Source organism: Trichosurus vulpecula, chromosome 4 (assembly GCF_011100635.1).
Source record: "Trichosurus vulpecula isolate mTriVul1 chromosome 4, mTriVul1.pri, whole genome shotgun sequence".
NCBI classification, from domain to species: domain Eukaryota; kingdom Metazoa; phylum Chordata; class Mammalia; order Diprotodontia; family Phalangeridae; genus Trichosurus; species Trichosurus vulpecula.
This window is the reverse complement of record NC_050576.1, coordinates 239,145,505-239,169,257: the sequence shown is the minus strand read 5'-3', so window position 1 is coordinate 239,169,257 and position 23,753 is coordinate 239,145,505. Positions and strand designations below refer to the sequence as shown.

The 23,753-nt window shown below is 37.8% G+C and overlaps 1 protein-coding gene across 1 annotated transcript in view; it reads left to right on the top strand.

Annotated features, from left to right (window-relative positions):
- Positions 1-2,903: 2,903 nt before the first annotated feature.
- BCHE (butyrylcholinesterase) overlaps positions 2,904-23,753 on the top strand; it is a 96,616-nt gene continuing 75,766 nt past the window's right edge. Inside the window, exons 1-2 of the mRNA XM_036753535.1 lie at positions 2,904-3,035; positions 12,195-13,719. Of these exons, the coding sequence (XP_036609430.1) occupies positions 12,203-13,719 (1,517 nt within the window). The 5' untranslated portion in view covers positions 2,904-3,035; positions 12,195-12,202. The remainder of the gene's footprint in view (positions 3,036-12,194; positions 13,720-23,753) is intronic.

The following is a 23,753-nucleotide window of genomic DNA, read 5'->3' as shown; positions in this document are numbered from 1 at the left end:
CAGACCAAATACAGATTCATTCACTTACTTCAGGGGAAAAAGCCAGCACCCTGAGGTTCAGAACATTCATTTAGTTCAGGGGAAATGAACCAGCATCCCGAACCTCAAAACGAAAATACAAACAAATTACAAATATCAACAGACAGACCCAATAAAATTCATAGTTACCAACATCTGGGCTCAGCCCGAGAGCAAGGGCTGGCCCAGAGTCATGCTTGCCACTGCTCCTGCACCAACCGGAAAAGGAAAGAGAGTCTTCAAGCCATCTTCTCCCCCCTTATAGAGTTTTTGACATCATCAAGCACCACCTGAATGACCAGGTGCTTGGTTCTTGAGTTGACCCCTTCCGCTAGGTTAACACCCAGTAGGGCGTGGCTCTGGAATCAACACCTCCCCTCAGCCAGCCCCATGACTCATCACACAGGAAGTTCTCTGCTTCCAGGCATGGTCTCCGGGCTTCCTGCCGTGGAACAGAAGCCCCAGCACCCCACAAGGCTCAATGAGGTAAGCTGAGTATTTCAAAGAAAACAAAGGCCATTCTGGTCACAGTAACCCTTTGAGGAATCTGGTGAAAACTATGCAATTTAATTCATAACATAATAGATTATATAGAATTATACACATAGGATCAAAATTTAAACCAATTTTTTGAAATATAGTTATCAAAATATTAAAAACAAAAGTTCATGGACTCCAGGTTAAGAACCCCTGAATTAGATAGATAGATTTTATAGAAGAATAAATTGGGACAGAAAAATTAGTAACTTACCCAATATTTCTTCCTTCTCCTCCTCCTCCTCCTCACAGCTCTCCCATCTCTGCTACTCTATAGTTTCCACAGCTCTCTAGTCTCAGCTTAATGACTACCCACAGAATATATATACCTTGTTTGGGGCCCTGGGGCTTAGCACCCACTTAGCAAATGGGCCTTCCAACAAACAGATCTCTCCTAATCTAGTTTCCCTTATTTAGCTCCACCTGAGGCCTATTGAATGGATGGGTAAGATCTTTGATCACGTTAGCACCACACACATATATACATATATGTGTGTATATGTATGCATGTGTGTATGTACTTATGTATATGTGTATAAAAAGGATTATATATAAACATTACATATAATATTTACATATACACTCACATATATACATATACAAATATATGTAAAACCATACTGCATGTACTTCTAATTATGAGTTCTTACTCTGGAGGTGGATAGCATCTTCTTGAATATGTCCAAGTCTTTCTATGTTTTTTCTCAAGTCAATCAGTTCATCATTCTTATAGTACTTCATAGTCTTTTCTTCTCCACTGACATACACAGACACTTTCACTGATCTTTATAAACAATGATCCACAGACCCTTCCCACCTTTCTCATCCTTATCTACCAATCTTTTTATTTATCAATATTCTTCCTAAAAAGTGGCATCCAAAATTGCCCACAGCACTCCAAATGATCACTGACCAGAGCCCAGCTGGAAGCCCTTCTGGGCATCTCTCTTCTGTGTCCTGAGTCATGTGCTTTGTTCAGTGTAGCCAAATATTCCTTTGAGTTTGGGGCTCTTCATTTTGGTTTTATGTCTTCAACACAATTCTGAGGTATTTCCTTCTCATCCATTGTTCCCTCTTCTAAGGATTAGATGCAACCCAGCAAGAGCAAGCTTGCACTCTATTTTCCTGGTTCTATTTTTCCAATTTGATTTATTGCCCTTGCCAGTCTTAATTGCCTTAGAGTCACCCATGACATTGATGTATCATGATTTCTTTAATCATTCTCCAGTTGTTAAAAATTTAGGTCACCTCTAGGATTTTGGCTTTTTTTGTGCAATTTAAAATAATTCTCCTATAACAATAAATGGCTACATTTTTGTTTATTCTTATTTTCCCCTTTTCAGATGACTCTCTCTGGGAATAATCCCCAAAGTACAATTATTGGATATACTGCACACTACACACACACACACACACACACACACACACACACACACACCTAGTAACTCTCCCTCCCTCTCTCTCTCTCTCTCATAGCATTGATTCACAAAGGCCAGGCTCTAATTTTGCTTTTGACACATACATTGGCCAAAACACTTAACCTTCCATTGCCTGAAGACAGGGCTCTATCACTACAATCACAGAGGAGTTTCTGATTTTCTTCTGTGAAGTGAGTTTTCACAAATGAATTCCTCACTTACAAACCAACGAGTTTTAAACTATAGATAAAGAGATCATGGGTAGGAGCTGTTTAATCAACCAGGCAGCTGAGGGAATATATCTAGCTTGGCTGTCTATACAGTCCGAATTCACTTAGTAATTGTGAATGTCCGAATTCACTTAGTAACTGTGAATATCCTACTGTTTCTTTAGGAGGTCTGACAAAATTGCGACAATGACAAAATATTTTCTTAATACCAAAGGGCCATTAATCACCATGCAGCTAATATGGAAGTCTTTATAATTGGTGGGGGTGGGAGCTGCCTGGCAGCCACTGAGGGCATCTGGGCCATCCTGGTTTCATTTTCACCACCTGGGATTTCAAGGAATACAGCCCCATAAGGGGCAGGGAGTGGCTGAAACTACCTGGAAATGAAACACCTGTGTCTACTTTGAACATCCTGTAATGTTTTAAATCTAGGACAAAAAATAGTGAAACAGCTTTACCCCAGATATTAGGGGGTTAAAAAATAGTATAGTTTCTTAGCTCCATGAACGACTTCTATTGTTGCCAAATTGTAGCTTTTTTCTAAGAAGTCTTTGTATTTTCCCTTCCAGATAGGCTCACAGGATCCCTATAAGGATCTTGCTCATTGTTCCCACTATACCATTAGCCTTGGAACAGATGTCAGAATCTAAGAACGGGCTGCCTCCAGATCAGGTTGCTGCTGCCAAGTCTCGCGAGCTTTGTGTCAGTAACAGTTGATTAGGGGTTGTCCAATTCCCAAGCTAGGAGCAGCAGCTGCAGGCTGCATTCCACTGAAATAGTAAGTGATCCCGAGTCCTTACAAACTTTATCATCTCTGTGACTGGGGAACAGGGTAAGTCATTCTGTATGTATGGAGCAGGATTCCAGGGAAGTGGCAAGGAAGCTGTTTAGGGATTATGATCTACATCTACATTTTGCCATGTATGTCTGTGATGCTGGAGGGGGACAGATGAGGCTGGAAGGAGTGTGGATGAACGCTTTTTAGCCTTCAGGGATTTCAGTCTACGTGAGTTTGTCTGCACTGGTGGGTAGAGGAAGTGTTTGTGTAAACTTTGTTTTCTAATTGAAAAAGGATTTTTTTTGCTTATGTGTACTTTTCATCCCTTTTTATATTACACTCTGAGTATGATGGGCTTGTGTTCTAAATTCATTTAATGCTTATTCACCACTTTGTGAAGTTTAACAGTGGTGATCATTGACTTTTCTTGTGTGTATATTTACCTTTTTAAAAAAAAAAATTAGATAGTTACCTATTGACTTAGCTTTAGTATTTTGAAATTAATCCATATTTAGCCACTTCCTACTTTAGTGAAACCTAATGGTTTTTGTATCTTCTGGCTTTTCTTCTTTAAAATGAGCTAACCTGGAGTTTGAATGAAAGGGGAGAATTGGTTGAAGTTACACTTATGGATGATTGGTTCTGTAACACTGCTAAGGTTTTATTGATTTCCTTACTTGGACAGAAATCCATGATGTTCATTTTGGTAATGCTTTCTATTACCTTGACAAGCTCATTTGGGTTGAGTTTGTACTATAACTGATATACATTATATACATATATATATATATACTATATATGTATCAATGATTATTAAATTCAGGGATAAGTACAGGACTGTCAAAGGGATTTTAGGAAACAGAATGGAGTATTTCTGAATGATCAATGAGGAGAGAATGTGAGGAATTTCCTAACTAGAGTCACAGAGTTGTCTGTCCTTGAATTATTGCCTTGTGTCCAGTAGTAGTGAGGATTTTTACATAGTTATCAGTCTCTTATCTATTATCAATCATGACATAAGCAAATTCAGTACCTTAACTTTTTTTAATCCTTCACTTCTTATGCTGAAATATACTTGAATATTATTGATAACCTTTAGTTAGATGGTTAGCCACTAAAAAGCAAATACCACAAAAGTCTTTTACCCTGAAGATTTTCTTTGTTTCAAAGATTTAAAACCTAAACTCCCTTTAAAAAGTGAACATTTATTCACATCACCTATGAACTGCTACTGATGTTGGGTCAGCATTTTATTTTCATATAAGACAGCTGTGGACCAATTCCTGATTTCAAAGATCAGTGCAACCCTTCCCACTGACCCCACATAAGATCTGTTCCATTTTGCCCAATTTCATGTGTTCTAAAATGTTTCAAAAAATTCATCTTTGGGCTAAATGTCATATCCAATTCAGTAAGCATTCATTAAATTCCTGCTGTATACCAGGGACTGTGCTAATAATAATAGCGATTTGTATTTACGTAGTGCTTTTAGGTTTGTAAAGCTTTTTATAAATACGTCATTCAGCCCTCACAAGAGCCTTTATAATAGGTATGATTTTTATCCCCATTTTACAAGAGGAAATTGGGTGAGGAATCTAGGGTTCAAGCAGCTTGTCTAGAACCACATAGTTCACAGGGAAATGAATGAGGATTTCAACTCAGGTCTTCTTGACTCCAGGAACAGTGATCTATCCACTGTGCCACCTAGCTGCCCCTAGAGATAAGAATTTTGAGACCCAGAGAGGTTGCATAACTTCTCCAACATCCCTGATATAGTGTCAGAGACCTGAGGTTTAAGCCCAGGAGCCAGCTTCCAACCTTGTAAATTTTCCATTTCAGGGAGAATCATACAGGTAGTTAGAGAGTGGAAAGAGCACTGATCGGCAGTGTAAAGTTTTGGAGAGTAGGTTTGGCTTCTTATCCTGTCTCTTGTAAGGGGGTAACCTCTTAAGGTAAGTTACTTAACCTCACTAGGCCTGTTTCCTCATCTGCCAAATGACATGGTAGAACTTGAAGACCTCTGATGTGCCTCCTTGCTCTGTTCTTTTGAAGGTTGTTCTCTCCCGGTTGCCTTGGGTTATGTTGATGTCACTTTAGAGAGGGTTATAAATAAGCTACTTTTCTACTGTCCATGGCTAGAAGTAATCAGTAAGAGGCAAGTGAGGAATGCCAATTTTTTCAACAGCTTGATTAGTTTGCTGAATGATTTTCCTCCCTTTTTTTCTGTTATAAGGAAAGGTTATCTATGAAGATAAAGGAGAAAGGTAAACACACATATATTTACTATGTATGTATATATGTATGTATGTGTATATATATACATATACATGTGTATATATTAAATGACACTACCCTAGCTACATTTATTAAGCACATTTTTGTGATGGATTATATGCTAATTTTATGATGCATAATATAAAATATTATATTATATAATTAGCTATATAATATGTATTACATAATTAATATAATCATTGTTAATATGATTATTAATGTTATTTCTGCAAATCTATCCTAGAGAGTTTGATACTTGTTGCCAGATTTGATTCTGAGAGAAACTTAAAGTAAGGAAAATTTCTGGTACCAGTTTCCTTTCTCATAAGTTAGATCACTTTCTAATCTTTCCAAGTTTCACAGTTGAATTACTATTTTTAATTTTTATCTCCCCATGTCTTTGACAGAAAGATGATGCCATATATTTTCCCCATTTCCTCCTTTTCTTTTCCTCTGCTCTTCTTTCCACTTTGCCATGTCCCTTACTTCCCTCATTTTCTTTCTTTTTTCTCATATCTGGGATGATGAAATAAACAAGCTGAATTGCCTGAGTTTATACTTGCAGTTATATTTGCCAAGAGTATCAGCCTCTCTCCTTCTTAGGACAGAAGTGCTTCTCTTTTCAAAAGAATAGTTTATTTAAAGTGAGCATACACTGTCTGAACCCAAATGTCAATGGAGAAAATGGAGATAGCTTGAGCAGTTGAGTATTTTCACATCACTCAAATTCTAGATTCATCATTTATTAATCATTTTAATCATTTAAAATAATTGTTATCTCTTGTTCTTATATTTTTTTCTGAATCAATTAAATGTGTCAACATTTTTCTTGCCTTAAAATCAAGACAATCATTGCAATTGTCCTGAATAGCAAAGCTACCAATAAAATTGTGAGAATATGGAATCCAAAAGAATGTCACATTATTGAGTTGTTATATTCTTCAAATAAATTCATAGGTTTAATATGATATTGATAGTGGCAATATATGTTTTTGTAATTAAAAAGAAAGTCTGACCCTGTAGTATATTTGTATATGTATATTTGTTATATGATCATAACTGCAGCTAACACATTTTGCACCAGAGGCATGTGCATTTGTGTGTATTTGGGAGGTGGAGGCATCAAAGCTCACCTATAACATGACAGAAGTAGGAGGATATCCAAATACATGGAAACTTAAAAGTTTCTAAGTCTGCTGATCATAAAGAAGGCCCAGGATTTTAAAGGACCTCAAGAGGAAGGGTAGCCCAGAGAAAAGATGGGAATGAGATCATGAGATATTTCCACTTTTACAAAGCACCACCATACAGGGAATTTTTCAAGGGAGAGACTCTTTGAAGAAAAGAAAAGGTCCTTAGGATGGGGTGGGGATGTTGGAGGGGAGGAGTTGGACAGTGAAGGAATGAATTCTCATCTGATATGGGAGGTACACTTTAAATTTTCCTGCTTTGGAATGTAGCAGCAGTCACTCTGCTTATATTATTGTTCTGTATATAGCCTTGTTATATATACTAGATCTCTCTTCTCAGTGGGTTGTATGACAGGGGAATGAAACTATTTGCTGAACAGATAATCAGTAAATATATCATCAGTAATTTGAATATAGACTAACAGCAACATTAGTTATAAGGCTAAAGGTCAAAGATAAATTGTCCAAAAAGACAAAAGCTTAGTGCATGTGTGTACAAATAATTTCCTGGAATAAGATTCTGGATAATGTAGCACACCCAAGAAATTGGGGAGAAATTAAAATCTGGTAATAGTGAGACCAAAATCTTTGCAAGTGTTTGCAGATTTTATCAGATAAGAATTATTACTGTGAAATGCAGTCAGAAATGAAGACAGCTACATATGTAAAAACTTTTAAGATGGGGGAGCGGAGCCAAGATGGAGGCTGGAAAGCAAGGACTTGCATGAGCTCCCCACCCAGGTCCATCTAAACACTATAAAAATGGCTCTGAACAAATTCTAGAACTGTAGAACCTAGAAAATCAGAGAGGGAAGCAGGGCTGTAGCCCAGGAAAGCCTGCATGGTCACGGGGAAGGGTCTATCACACGGAGCTGGGAGTGAAACAGAGCAGAGCCCAGCATAGCCTGTGCCAGGACCAACCATAACAGGAGCAGGGCAGAACAGGCCCTGTATGGGCCACAGGACCCTGAATAATTGAGCTGTGGCAGTTACCTGACTTCTCAACCCACAAATGCCAAACACAACAGAGAAGGTTAATGGGAAAACCTGCTAGGACAGAGTGAAAGGAGTGAACAGTTGGCCCTGGCCCCAGGGGTACAGAAGTGGTGCAGATCTGGGGCTGCTTCCAGATGCAGTTACTTCTGGCCCCAGGACGAACAGGAGGAAGAAATTAAGTGGCAGATCAGAGCAGCACTGCAGAGCCTGTTTGGATCTGAATCGTGGTCTGGATTGGCGGTTCTAGGGGGAGGAGGAGCACTGTTGTAGCAGAGCTTGCTGTGTAGAAATAGCTCTGAAAACAGTAGCACAAGGCCGCTAAACCTTGGGACAAAGTACTCTCTACAAGCAGTCATACCTTTACAAAAAGCTCAAGGGGAAAGTAGTTAGCTGGGAACACGGCCAGGCAGTGAAAACAGACCCAGATTCAGACTCACATTTTGTAATCTTTTTTTGGTGATAAAGAAGACCAAAACATACAGCCAGAAGAAGTCAACAAAGTCAAAGAGCCTACATCAAAAGCCTCCAAGAAAAATATGAATTGGTCTCAGGCCAAGGAAGAGCTCAAAAAGGATTTGGAAAAGCAAGTAAGAGAAGTAGAGGAAAAATTGGGAAGAGAAATGAGAGCAATGCAAGAAAATCATGAAAAACAAGTCAATGACTTGCTAAAGGAGACCCAAAAAATGCTGAAGAAAATAACACCTTAAATAGACTATCTCAAATGGCAAAAGAGCTCGAAAAAGCCAATGAGGAGAAAAATGCCTTGCAAGGCAGAATTAGCCAAATGGAAAAGGAGGTCCAAAAGACCACAGAAGAAAATACTACCTAAAAAATTAGATTGGAGCAAGTGGAAGCTAGTGACTTTATGAGAAATCAAGATATTATAAAACAGAACCAAAGGAATTAAAAAGTGGAAGACAATGTCAAATATCTCATTAGAAAAACCACTGACCTGGAAAATAGATCCAGGAGAGACAATTTAAAAATTATTGGACTACATGAAAGCCATGATCAAAAAAGAGCCTAGATATCATCTTTCAAGAAATTATCAAGGAGAACTGCCCTGATATTCTAGAGCCACAGGGTAAAATAGAAATTGAAAGAATCCATCGATTGCCTCCTCAAAAAGATCCCCAAAAGAAAACTCCTAGGAATATTGTCACCAAATTCCAGAGCTCCCAGATCAAGGAGAAAATACTGCAAGCAGCCAGAAAGAAACAATTTGAGTATTGTGGAAACAGAATCAGGATAATACAAGATGTAGCTGCTTCCATGTTAACGTATTGATGGGCTTGGAATATGATATTCTGGAGGCCAATGGAGCTAGGATTAAAACCAAGAATCACCTACCCAGCAAAACTGAACAAAATGCTTCAAGGCAAATTATGGACTTTCCATAAAATGGAGGACTTTCAAGCTTTCTCAGGGAAAAGACCAGAGCTGAATAGAAAATTTGATTTTCAAACACAGGAATCAAGAGAAGCATGAAAAGGTAAACCAGAAAGAGAAATCATAAGGAACTTACTAAAGTTGAACTGTTTTGTTTACATTCCTACATGGAATGATGTGTGTAATTCATGAGACCACAGTATTAGGGTAGCTGAAGGGAATATACATACATATATATACATATATATACACATATATATATACATATATATATATATATATATATATATATATATATATATAATTTCTGCAACCTTAATTTTTTTTCTTCTAGAAAATACAGAAATTAGATTTTATGACTTCTACAATCCTTTGCAAAATTAAATGTAGGTTTCTATTAGAAATAGGACTTAATCTCCCTCCCCCCCCCAAAAAAAAGATTAATCAAATTCACAAAAGTGCATATAAGTGGCTTTCTCAGAGGTATAACTTCCATTATTTATCCCCCACCTCCACACACATACACAGCCCTTCTCTTAAAGAATGGAAAAGAATCACACCATTGAATTAAACAGGACTTATTTAATGAAATCATGGCAGTGAAGACATTGTCTGAGGCCTGACTCTATAACAGTCTAAATCAGACATAATATATGCAAAGGAATGCCTGCCTTGTTGTGGTGCTAGGATCCCCAGTAAAATCTAATGTTACCTTTTACCATAGGGATCACATATAATTGTATCTGTCAGATTATTAAATGACCATCTTATAAAAAGCATCATTCTCTGAGTAGGAGGAGGGGAAGGAAATTTATATGATTTTTAAAGAAGTCAAAAATAAAAATTTTAAATATATACAGAGACATATATATGTGTGTGTGTATATATATATATATATATATATAGTATATATATATATATATATATATATATATGTGACACTAACCTAATTTATCACATACAAACACACCTTCTTAATTTTGAGGGGCAGATGGGGCATAGTTTGTTATTCACTTTCTAAATCTTGTCCAGATTTCTTGATACATATTTCTATTCTTGAATTTAGACTTTTTAAATCAAGGAAAGTTTTTATCAGTTTATTTTATAGTAAGTGAGATTATTTTATATTACTGAATTTTCTCAAAAATTGTTACTACTAGATTTTTTTTACTCTCCTTAAGCACTTACTAGAGAAAAATAGTTGTAAGTTTGTTTTTTTTCTCCCATACTTCAGGCTTGTTCCATCTTGGGGTGATGAGTTTTATTTGTTCTCTTTATTTTTTTTTCTTTTTTGTATTCTTTAGTTTAACTCCTAAAATATAGGTCATGGGGAATTTAATTTTGGGCACACTTGATGTTGGCCACACATTTAGTATGTGGTATAGTCAGGCTTGAACCCAGGACTTCCTGAGTGAAAGTCTGGAACTTTATCAACTACGTCATATTGGCTCTCTCTAAGAGATTTATTGAATTTATACATTGCTATTTTTCTCCTCACCTTGAGAATTTAGGGGAGTGTGACTTAAAGTATGTGTCTTAGAGCTAGTTGGTATTTCTTCTTTCTCATTCACAACTTTTATCATTAAGGTTTTCTGTCTTCATTTGTTATTTTTTTGACTGAACACTCAAGGCTTTTCTAAATATATTTTTTAGCAAAGACTTTTCCTCCATTTATAACTTCTGTTGTGATCTTTGTATTGTTGTTGTCTGACTCTTTGTAACCTCTATTGGAGTTTTCTCGGCAAGTATACTAGAGTGGTTTGCCATTTCTTTCTCCAGCCTACTTTACAGATTAAGAACTGAGGCAAACAGGGTTAAGTAACTTGCCCAGAGGCACACGGCTAGGAAGTGTGTGAGTCCAGATTTGAACTCAGGTAGATTAGTCTTCATGATTCCAAGGCTCTATTCACTGAGCAACCTAGCTGCCCTTTGGATCTTTATACATAACACCAATTCACCAGGACATCCTGCCTCTCTAATGATCTTTGAGAATAATTTCTGACTGAAGTGCATTTCTAGCCCTTATATGTTGATATGAAAGCTTACCCATGGGAAAAGTAACTTTTTGCCTACATGGTGAACTTTCAGAAACACCTCCAGTTCAACCAGCCCCTCCAAAAGTCTTTGGGCCCTTGTACTGGAAAAATGGACAGATGTCTTACTTTTTCTTGAGGTTATTTTCTTCCATGAAAATTCCAATGCCTTTTAGAGTAATAGCCTGTCTCAATTCCTTATCCTGTGATAAATAAACCAGTAACATGAGCTAATTTAGCACCTGGCATAATGATTGAAGCTTTGAGGAAGCATAGTGTTAAGCACTAGGATGTCCCTAATGTGATTTAATTTATTCAGTCCTTTCTTAGCAGCTTTTTGTGAAAGGGGGATGAAACACTGAGTACTTAAGTAGGATGAGTAGAGAGAAACAGACACAAAAAAAGAAAGATTGTTGGCACTTCAAGGTAGTCGTTTGCTTACATTTGCTAGTTCAGAGAATAAGTTTATCACTTAACTTCTCTGTGTCTCAGTTTCCACATTTAATGGGAATGATAATGCCTACAGTAACTATTTCACTACTTTGTGGTGAAGTTCCAGTGAAGTTTGGAATGTAAACATTTCGTAAACCTGAAGGTACCATTTGAATGATAAGTTTTCATCCTTCTCTTCCTTGTGCTCCTCATCTTAGTCTTCCTCTTCTTCTTCCTCCTTGTTATCATTCCACAATTTTGCCTTTTGCTGGTCCTACAAAATTAGCAGTAGGACAGTCCAAGTTTCAGAAAGCACATTGGGAGGGGCAGCTTCTTATTTTGGTTTATTCCATTGCGTTCCCAGAAACCCTTTCCCTAAACTCTCACCTCACTTCTCACAGGATTTAGAAATTAATTCTGTACATGGATATTTTCGGAAAAGAGTAGGAAAAAGGCCAGCCTTTCCTCCTCAACAACTAGCCAGTTTCACACACACATACACACACACCATATATGCAAAATCTACTACCAGAGGACAAAAATTTGAATCAGAATTCCAAATTTGAAATAGATTAAAGATACCATATATTCTTCCCCTTACCTAAACCACAATTCCCTCTTTTAATATCCAGTTCTAAATCTACATTAATGTGTAGTTTTATTTTAAACTCAATTCATAGGCAGCCCATTTCACCTTTTATCAACTGTAATCATTCAGAGCTTTTGTGCAGTAGGGAGTAAGAAAACTCTTGCTGCCCAACTAATTTACTGAGGAGGATTTTAGTTGGATCATAGGTATCTAGTTTATGTCATGTTCCCAATAAATAACAAACAGAAATATGTTAATCTCTTCTTTTAATTTAAATAATTTAATAAATGTTTTATTTATTGCATTTCAGACATCAGGATGAACAGCAATGGACCCAGTGTACCCCTCTCATTTCTTCTTTGTTTTCTTCTACTCTGCACATTTATCAAGATGTTTGAGACTGAAGAAAATATCATTATTACAACCAAGAAAGGTAAAATCAAAGGACTGCAACTCCCAGTTCTTGGGGGCACAGTGACAGCATTTCTTGGTATTCCCTATGGAGAGCCTCCCATTGGTCATCTTCGATTCCAAAAACCACATCCCCGGAGCAAATGGTCTCATATTTGGGATGCCACCAAATATTCCAACTCTTGCTATCAAAACATTGATGATAGTTTTCCTGGGTTTCCAGGATCTGAGATGTGGAATCCAAACACTGAACTTAGTGAAGACTGTTTGTATCTTAATGTTTGGGTTCCAGCTCCCAAACCCAAAAATGCTACAGTCATGGTCTGGATCTATGGGGGCAGTTTTCAGTCTGGGACATCATCTTTACCAGTTTATGATGGCAAGTTTCTGGCTAGGGTTGAAAGAGTAATTGTGGTTTCAATGAACTATAGGGTGGGTGCCCTTGGATTTTTGGCTTTACCAGGGAATTCAGAGGCCCCAGGAAACATGGGATTATTCGATCAACAATTAGCTCTTCAGTGGGTCCAGGAAAATATAGCAAATTTTGGTGGGAATTCTAAAAGTGTAACTCTGTTTGGAGAGAGTGCAGGGGCTGCTTCAGTCAGTTTTCATATTCTTTCTCCTAAAAGTCACTCATTATTTACAAGAGCCATTCTTCAAAGTGGGTCTGCTAATGCCCCATGGGCAGTAATGTCTCCTTCAGAGGCCAGGAACAGAACATTGGATTTGGCAAAATCCCTTAGTTGTTTTAGAGAAAATGAGACTGAGCTAATTAAATGTCTTCGAAATAAAAATCCTCAGGAAATACTGGGTCATGTGAATCTCACTTTCTCCTCTGGTTCTCTCCTAAAAATCAACTTTTGCCCAACTGTGGATGGTGATTTTCTCACAGACGTGCCAGACAGCCTCATACAGCAGGGTCATTTTAAACAAACACAGATATTAGTGGGAGTTAACAAAGATGAAGGGACATACTTTTTGGTCTATGGGGCTCCAGGTTTCAGCAAAGATAACAGTAGTATGATAAGTCAAAAGGAATTCCAAGAGGGGATAAAAGAGTTTTTCCCAGGAGTGAGTGAACTGGCAGTGGAATCCATAGAGTTTCACTACACTGGTTGGTCAGATAACCAGACTGCTGATAATTTTCGTGATGCCATGGATGATATCATTGGAGATTATAATATTATATGTCCTGCTTTGGAGTTTACCAAAAGAGTCTCTGAACTAGGGAATAAAGCTTTTTTCTACTACTTCGAGCATCGGTCATCCAAAACTGCATGGCCTGAATGGATGGGAGTCATGCATGGTTATGAAATTGAATTTGTCTTTGGCTTACCTCTGGAAAGAAGAATTAATTACACTAAAGCAGAGGAAATTCTGAGTCGCTCCATTATGAAGAACTGGGCCAGTTTTGCAAAATATGGGTAAGTCTCTCCCTCCTCCTCCTCCTCTTCCTCCATCTTTTTCATCTTTTCCTCCTCCTTTTTTTCCTCCAGAGTAGCCACAGATCTGTTTGTGGGCCTGCCAAGTAGTGGAATGGGTAAGGGTAGGGTTCCTTGTCTTGTTTTTCAGGTCCCATGGATTCTGCCATTGCCACCTTATAATCGCAAAGTGAAAGAAGATACTTTGGGCATTTGGAAACTTCCATCAGTCAATGGTTACAGGGATCTGCATTTGAAACAGATGGGATTTTCATCTTGACACAGACATGTGAAGGAATTAAGTAGAGAAATTAGAAATATGTAGACGGAAGAAAGCTCAAGATTAATTGACCAAGTAGTATAGAAGCCAAAAAAGCTAAAAATGCTTAGACTTCATTAAGAAAGGTACAGAACCTAGGACTTGGGAGATGATCCTCAGATAAATATGGAGAACTGTGTTCTACCCTCGATATCACATTTCAGAAAAGAGTTGGATAACTTGGAAAGTGTCAAGAGGAAAATGGCATAGAATAGATAATGAACAGGAAACAATTCTTGCCTATATAAGTATCAGTTGACAAAACTAGAGATGTTCAGCTTAGAAAAGAAAATGTATGGGAGTTGGGGAGACAGAGACTGAAACTTGTCTTAAATATTTTAGAGGCTGTATTGGAGAAGAAGGGTCAGGCTTCTTCCACTTGCCTCCATAAGACAGAATAAGGAGAATGGTTAGAAAGTGCAAATTTAGACTTCATATCACAAAACACCTCTTAACAATAAAATACTTCCTATGAGTTCCTCTTCATTGAAGCTCTTCAGACAAATGCTGAATGGTCCCTTGTTGAAGGTGTAGTTCATAGGATCATAGATTAAGATCATAAAGGACTTTTACACGTTAAAAGAATATTTGTTTGGATATGAGTTGGACTAGAAAGATTCTAAGGTCCCATATATCTCTAAGAGTCCATGATCCTTTCTAATTGTTTTCCTTTCATGACTTTGGAAGACATAAAGTCATCTTTAGCCATTGCCCAGAGCCCAAAGGTTATGACACAAATTCCATAGCCTGGCATCCAGGACCATCAACAAACTATCCCCAGGACATCCATCTAAATTTACATCCCACTATCACTCAAGAGAAACCCTCCATTTTTCTCACTGTCTTCCAAAGATATTCCTGCTTCTACTCTTTGTCTTGTGCTGTCTCGCCCTGCAAAGAGGACTTTATTCTGTGGTAAGGCGATTGAGTGATCTGGAATCAGAGGAATCAGTCAGGAAGTTATTTCATCATTCCAGCCCTTAGTTTAAGATCCTTCCAAGGTACTTGAATAAATGCTTATCCGTTACAATATGTTTGGCATTCTGGAAGCACACATCAAAGTCACAGGCACCATGAAAACAAGAGGAAAGGCTTAGAGTAACAGTATCTAAGAGTTGGAAAGGACCTGAAATGCAGTGTGGAAGAGTAGAAAGAAGACTAGACTTGGAGGAAGGAAAGGGAGAGGAGTAGGTTCAAGCACAATGTTATCTATCTACCCTGATGCATCCTATCTTTGTACTTGGATAGGCCTTATTATACGGACTGTTCATTTTGGCTCAACAAATACTGAAAGTATTTGTTCTTTTTTGTCATTTGCACTGTCTTAATTTATTTATCAGCTATCCATGTACCTATCTATCTAGCTATCTATCTATTCATCTCTCTGTATATATATATATATATATATACATATATATATATATATAAAATCTATTAATAATCTAATCATTTAGTAACAAATTATTGTTATACTCAGTATTCATCTTACATTTCTCAAATTTTTCATTGTATTCTGACAGAAACAGTCCTAGGAAAAAAATCACTATCCTGCTGTGTTCTTCTGACCTGACTATTTCACAGGTGTATACAATAACCACATTATGTAATTGAATAAAAATGTTGGGATATTAACTTATTTTCACTGAGCTCACTGACAGCATCTTTAGTAAAACTTCAGTATTAGTTTAGACAATGGGGAAAGGATATCTACCTAAACTATTTCTCTCTCTCTCACCTATCCATCCATCCATCGTATTTCTACCTAGATATAGATATAGTCATAAATAGTGATAGATATGATATATAAGCCTGTTGTTACCTGATTTTACTTCTTCCTCTTGAACCCTAAATTTTGAATACACTTCATTCCATTTCACATTTTCTCTACGATAATGACTTGATTCTAGTACAATTTTCTTATCAAATTCTCAAAGATATTTTGTGTTCTTTAAGTACAGGGGTTTGTCTTCTATTTTCTTATGAAGTTTAATTTCATGCTACATTTCTGGTAGGTGCTAAATGTTTGCAGCTGTCAGTGATATGTCACACAGTTTCAACCTTTTCTTTGCAGAATTTATACATGTCTCTAAATCGGGGATCCTTAAAAAACTTTCCAAGATTTCTGGTAGCATTGACATAATGCTAACTAACTATTGCAAACTTCTCTGTTTCTAAGCACACATTTGCATGAGTCATCAAACTGCTTCATCTTTTTTTTGGTCCAAAAATTGTTGCTTGAATTCATGTGTTTTCTGACCTTGTATGATTTTATGCTCTTTTGATTAAACTATACTCAGGAATAATGAATAAGCCCAGTGGTATATACCTGTTGATAGCTTTTCCCATTCTTCTTTGGAATGCAGTATGTATCTAAATGAATGTTAGTTTCTGATTTGAAGCATTGGAACTTAATCCTCATTTTTTTAATTTTTTTTTTCTTTCAACTATTGCATCCTATTGGAACATATTCTATCTCTGCCATGAGCAAGAGTGGTAATCTGTATCGTCATTATTGGTACTTTTCTAGCCCTAAAATAGATGTGAGGAATGTGTATCCATTTGGGGACCAGACTATACAAGGTTACAGAATATCTCAAAAATCTTAAATGTGAATGCTGAGCAACACTAGCTTACTGGGTTTTTCTTGACCCCAATCCTGGGAATAGAACTGGGAAAGATCACCAAGAAGCCAGGGTAATTCACAAAATTACAATTGGACATCAGGGCTTTGGACTAAACCTCTGGGCTTACGGCAGTGTACTTATGCTACTCTTCCTAACAAGGAATTCTGATTATTCCTCTGGAATTTCTCTGGAGGGAGTTTGTAAAAAGCTTCTCTCTAACCCCACCCCCACCCCCATCCCCACCCCACCACACACACACTTGCAGGTTGGTAAACTGGCATCTCTTAAGGCATCTTTTCTTATGTTATGATTGGTTTCATTCATCAGTATCCTGATTTTACACAAAACAAGATTAGTCTAATCATAAGGATGCATCTCTTTTCATATATTTTGTTGAAGGTCTGAGAGTAGGAGCAGGGGGAATAGTTTGGGCTTCTATAGTTCTTCTTAAGAAACCTGGCTAAGAAGTTTTATTTCTGTTTTAGGGCAGAGATCCCAGGCTCTTTCCAACATGAAGAGGAGAGAAATTTCTTATCTAATCGTATGAGCTAAATTATTTACCTTTCATTTTATTAAAAATCTGATGACTTACTCTAAAGAGCATGGGAAGGAGTCTTTCCATATCTAGGGACTTTTTTCTGCCCATCTGGTTAAACAAACCCATGATCTTTTACTCCTATAATTTTGGGTGTGTCTCATGGGAGACAAAGGTTTGAGGGCCAGATCTTTGTACTGGGGAGTGGCTGATATCTCCAATCTCTTACTACCAAGAAGAAAAGTGGAGGGAAGCCAAGAGGAGAGCTCAAAGTACTACCCAGAGTCAGCAAGTCTTTGCCCTTACCCTTAAGAGGGAAGGATATTCAGAAGAGAGACCTTTAACCAGAAGGGATGATATGATCTAGAAGGGTTTGGTTCCTCCTCCTTTCTTATTGGAATGAAAAGAAAAAATATAGCCAGAGAGTCAACTTGTTTCTCCAAGATGCCTGCTATTTACACTAGATTGTTTTGTCCCATGGTTTTCTTTTACAGTCATTTATTCATTCCTTATTACTTGAAGTTATATTTAAGTGCTTTCTTTTTTTTATTAAATTTATTTATTTAACACATTTACTTTTCAGCATTGATTTTCACAAGAGTTTGAATTATAAATTTTCTCCCCATTTCTACCCTCCCACCCACTCCAAGATGACATATATTCTGTTTGCCCTGTTCCCCATTCAGCCCTTCCTTCTGTCACCCCACTCCCCTCCCATCCACTTTTCCCTTCCTTTCTTGTAGGGCAAGATAAATTTCAATGCGCATTGCCTGTGTATCTTATTTTCTAGTTGTGTGCAAAAACTTTTTTTTGTTGTTTTTGAACATCTGTTTTTAAAACTTTGAGTTCCAAATTCTCTCCCCTCTTCCCTTCCCACCCACCCTCCCTAAGAAGTTAAGTAATTCAACATAGGCCACATGTGTATCATTATGTATAACCCATCCACAATACTCATGTTGTAAAAGACTAACTATATTTTGCTCCTTTCCAACCCATCCCCCCTTATTGTATTTTCTCCCTTGACCCTGTCCCCTTTGCAAAGTGTTTGTTTTTAATTCCCTCCACCCACATCTGCCCTCCCCTCCATCATCCCCCCCTATTTTTATCTTCTTCCCTCTTCTTTCCTGTGGGGTAAGATACCCAATTGAGTATGTAAGGTATTCCCTTCTCGGGCCAAATTTGATGAGAGCAAGATTCACTCATTCCCCCCTCAACTGCCCTCTCCCCTCCTCCCACAGAACTGCTTCCTCTTGCCACCTTTATGCGAGATAATCCACCCCATTCTCTCTCCCTATCTCCCTTTCTCAATATATTCCTCTCTCATCCCTTAATTTGATTTTATTTCTTTTCGTTATCTTCCCTTCATCCTCAACTCACCCTGTGTCTCCCTCCCTCCCTCCCTCCTCTCTCTCTCTTTATATATATATGCACACACACACACACATATATGTTCATATATATATATATATATATATATATATATATATATATATATATACATACATACATACATGAATATTCCCTTCAGCTACCCTAATACTGAGGTCTCATGAATCATACACATCATCTTTCCATGTAGGAATGTAAACAAAACAGTTCAACTTTAGTAAGTCCCTTGCAATTTCTTTTTCTTGTTCTTTTTCTTGATTACCTTTTCGTACTTCTCTTGATTCTTGTGTTTGAAAGTCAAATTTTCTTTTCAGCTGTGGTCTTTTCACTGAGAAAGCTTGAATGTCCTCTATTTTATTGAAAATCCATATTTTGCCTCGGAGCATGATACTCAGTTTTGCTGGGTAGGTGATTCTAGGTTTTAATGCTAGCTCCATTGACCTCCGGAATATCGTATTACAAAGCCCTTCGATCTCTTAATGTAGAAGCTGCCAGATCTTGGGTTATTCTGATTGGGTTTCCACAATACTCAAATTGTTTCTTTCTGGCTGCTTGCAGTATTTTCTTCTTGATCTGGGAGCTCTGGAATTTGGCAACAATATTCCTAGGAGATTTCTTTTTGGGATCTATTTGAGGAGGCAATCGATGGATTCTTTCAATTTCTATTTTCCCCTGTGGCTCTAGAATATCAGGGCAGTTCTCCTTGATAATTTCTTGAAAGATGATATCTAGGCTCTTTTTTTGATCATGGCTTTCATGTAGTCCAATAATTTTTAAATTATTTCTCCTGGATCTATTTTCCAGGTCAATGGTTTTTCCAATGAGGTATTTCACATTGTCTTCCATTTTTTCATTCCTTTGGTTCTGTTTGATAATATCTTGATTTCTCATAAAGTCACTGGCTTCCACTTGCTCCAATCTCATTTTTAAGGTAGTATTTTCTTCAGTGGTCCGTTGGACCTCCTTTTTCATTTGGCCAATTCTGCCTTTCAAGGCATTCTTCTCCTCATTGGCTTTTTGGAGCTCTTTTGCCATTTGAGTTAGTCTATTTTTTATGGTATTGTTTTCTTCAGTGTATTTTTCAGTATATTTTTGGGTCTCCTTTAGCAAGTCATTGACTTGTTTTTCATGGTTTTCTCACATCCTTCTCATTTCTCTTCCCGATTTTTCCTCTCCTTCTCTAACTTGCTTTTCCAAATCCTTTTTGAGCTCTTCCTTGGCCTGGGACCAGTTCATGTTTTTCTTGGAGGCTTTTGGTGTAGGCTCTTGCACTTTATTGACTTCTTTAGGTTGTATGTTTTGGTCTTCTTTGTCACCAAAGAAAGAATCCAAAGTCTGAGACTGAATCTGGGTGTGTTTTCGCTGTCTGGCCATATTCCCAACCAATTAACTTGACCCTTGAGTTTTTCAGCGGGGTATGACTGCTTGTAAAGTTCTATGTTCCATGTTTGGGGGGGATGCGTCAGCTCTGTCACACCAGCACTCCTCCTTCCCCAGGAACTCCCAACCTGGACTCGGCTTAGATCTTCAGCAGGCTGTGCACTCCCGCTCTGATCTGCCACTTGATTCCTCCTACCAGGTGGGCCTGGGGCCAGAAGCAACTGCAGCTGTACTTCTGTAGATGCCCCACCTCCACTGCCCCCGGGGCGGTGGCCAAACCTTGAACTCCTTCCACTTCCGCAGCTTTTACCACTAACCTTCTCTGTTGTCTTTGGTGTTTGTGGGTTGAGAAGGCTGGTAACTGCTGCAGCTCACTGATTCAGGGCGCTAGGGCCCGCTCTGCCAGGCTCCTGGTCTGGTTGGTCCACGCTGCTCACGCTCGGCTCTGCTCTGCTCCCAGCTCCCAGCTCCGTGTGGGATAGACCCCACCCAGAGACCATCCAGGCTGTCCTGGGCTGGAGCCCTGCTTCCCTCTGCTGTTTTGTGGGTTCTGCAGTTCTAGAATTGGTTCAGAGCCATTTTTATAGGTTTTTGGAGGGACTAGGCAGGGAGCTCATGCTAGTCCCTGCTTTCCAGCTGCCATCTTGGCTCCGCCCCTGATCAATATTTAGGTGCTTTCTAAGCAGGTTGGAAAATAAGATTTATATTTTAGGCACTAAGTATAAAGTAATGAGTCCAGTCAATTAAGAATAATAATTTATATCCCCACTGACAAGGGACCAGTACTTACTCAGTTCATATTATTAAACTGTCTATAATGTTGATCTGTCTCTGTTGTTTACAAAGGAATTAAGCAGAAAATGATGATAATAATAATTTAAATTTATATAGCATTTACATGTTACTCTCCTCATATTATCCCAGGACAGCAGAGAATTAAATATTATCTTTTTACAAATGAGGAACCTGAAACTTGGGCCTTCTGTTTTCAAGTCATAAGCTTATTCATTTCTCCCAAGTTGCCAATATCTTGTCTGGACTCATTTTCACTTATATTTTCATTTGGTGCTCAGAACAACCCCTGGAGATAGAGAGGGGTTATTATCCCCATTGTATGTATTCAGAAACTGAGAGTCATGAACATGACACTGAGTGAAGAATCAGGCCTGGACCCTTGTTGTCTGATTTTAATCTTCTGTACTTTCTGTTGCATAAAGTGTCAGAGTTAGAGAAGAAAAATAATTAGCATTGTCGTGATAGGTTTTTCACCAAAATGTTTAATAGAGTAAAATATATGGGAAGTAATTTTGATAAATTCTATATCAATAATAATAGTGTTGCTGTAAATTCCTTAAGGGGATATGGATGACTCTTGACCTTTACCTTTCTTTCTTTGGTGTGGTTTTTTTTTGGCAATTTATGGTCTTGCAGGGGTAGGGAAACTGTGGCCCTCTAGGCCCTTAAATGTGGCCCTTTGACTGAATCCAAACTTCTCAGGACAAATCCCCTTAATAAAAGGACTTGTTCTGTAAAATTTTGACTAAGTCGATAGACTGCACCCAAGGACCTAGAAGGCCACATGTGGCCTCAAGGCCTCAGGTTCCCCACCCCAGTTCAGAGAGGGGCCTAGACCTAGAGCCCAGAAAGTTTAAGTGATTTTTCCCAGAGTTAAATGTGTCCCAAGGTGAGATCTGAAATAGGTCTTCCTGATTTTGAGGCCACCTTTCAACTCATTATGGCCCACAGAATCTTGTGACATGACAAAGGCCCTTGAGCCATGACATAATAATGAAGTTTTCCCAGATAAGTGAGTTTTATAGCAGTAACCACATCACAAAATCTGATATGGCCTCACAGTCAGCAAATAGTAATAGGGACAAAAAGTAGCTAGTCTTCTTTATTTAGGAAAAAATGAAGAATTTTCGAACACTGCTGAGAGCAACATTTTTACTTGGGTTTTTGTTCTCTTTAAGCTTTAAATTCATGTATTTTTAGAGGGATCTTAATCCTTGTGTTTCTCATTCATTTATACTGACTATTGCTTTTGTAGGAACTGGTCCATGTCCAAGAAGCCTTCTAAGCTTTTAAAGATGCTTTCCTTAGCAGGGAAGTCATTTTTGGAAAATGTTAAATGGAATCTAAACTTGGAAATTTCTGTGCAGATCTCCCAAGGTTCAGTGCAAAGTCTCTGTTTCTGCCAAAGTTATTACCTGGCCAAGAAACCTCATGATTATGAAGTCCCTGTTCCTCTTGCCCTAATACACAAATATTCTCATTCTCTCTCTCTCTCTCTCTCTCTCTCTCTCTCTCTCTCTCTCTCTCTCTCTCTCTCTCTCTGTGTGTGTTTCTCTCTATATATCTTTCTCTCTCTCCCCTCTTCCCCCTCCCTCCTCCTTCTCTCTTTTCCTCTCTCCTCCTCCCTCTCTCACCACCCCCCCCCCCAAATCCATTTAGGAGACAGTGTGATCTTAGCTGTGTCTAAGGTAGTTATACCACTTTTGAAAGCAGTATAGCTTTTAGAACTGGAAGCGATCTTATCTATCAATCCAATCTATTCAATCAAGTTGAAATTTAATTAAATCAAAAAATCTTTTATTCTGTGCCTATTATATGCCAAGCATTGTCACAATGTCAGTTTTTGAGAGGGATAAGGGACTTTTGCATCCATCTATTTCAACTGTGTACAAAAGGAATATCTACTATAATATATGTACCAAGTGGTCATCTAACCTCTGCTGGAAGTTGACCAAAGGAGAGAGGAGCCTGCCACCTCTGAACAAATTCTTCCACCTTTGGAGAGCTCTAATTGGTAGAACTTTTTTGCATCAGGGCTAAGGTAGCCACTTTGTAACTTTCACCTCTTTCTCTTGGTTCTGTTCTCTGCCAAAAAAGAGAATACTTCAAATGCTTGGAGACAGCTATGATGCCAATACCTCCTCCTGTGAGTCTTCTCTTCACCAAGTCTTTAAACCAATCTTCATGTAACATAACTGAAGTCACTTCACCTTACTGGCTACCTTCCTCTAGATATTCTCCAGTTTATCAATATTTTTAAGCTGTGGTCAACAGAGCATAAAATAATACTGGAGATGAGCCCTGTCAAAGGCAGAATACATCAGTACTATCAAATGCCTCTTCTTTAGACCTTTCAAGCCTCAATTTGTCTATCTGCAAAATATGAGTAATAACAATATTATTTTTACAGTGTTGTTGTATTCATGAACTGAGATAATTGTTGTAATTTGGTAACCTTAAACTGCTATATAAATATAGCTATTATTATATGCAAGGTACTGGGTGCACATATTTATGCATTTATGTGCGTATATATATATGAATATATGTGTACAAACCCACATATACGTGTATAGATGTATAAATGTGTGTATGTGTATATATATGTGTATATGATGTGTGTGTATATATATGTATGTATGTGTGTGTATGTATATATATGTGTGTGTGTGTATATATATATATATATATATATATATATATATATATATATATATATATACCTAATTCCATCAAGGATTTGCATTCAATAGGAACAGAGAGATAACATATACATGGACTCATGTATTACTCATGTATACTGTAATTATGAACATACATAAACTACTCTAGGATGAAGGATGGAAAAGGAGATTTGATAAAATTTCTCAAGGAAAATTTGATATAGGAGGGAACAGATATGACTAGAGGAGTCAGGGAGAGCTTGTGAAAAAAAAGCTGGCCCCTAGACTTGAGTTTTGGAAGAAGAGAAAGCTTTCAAAGGCAGAAGGGACTG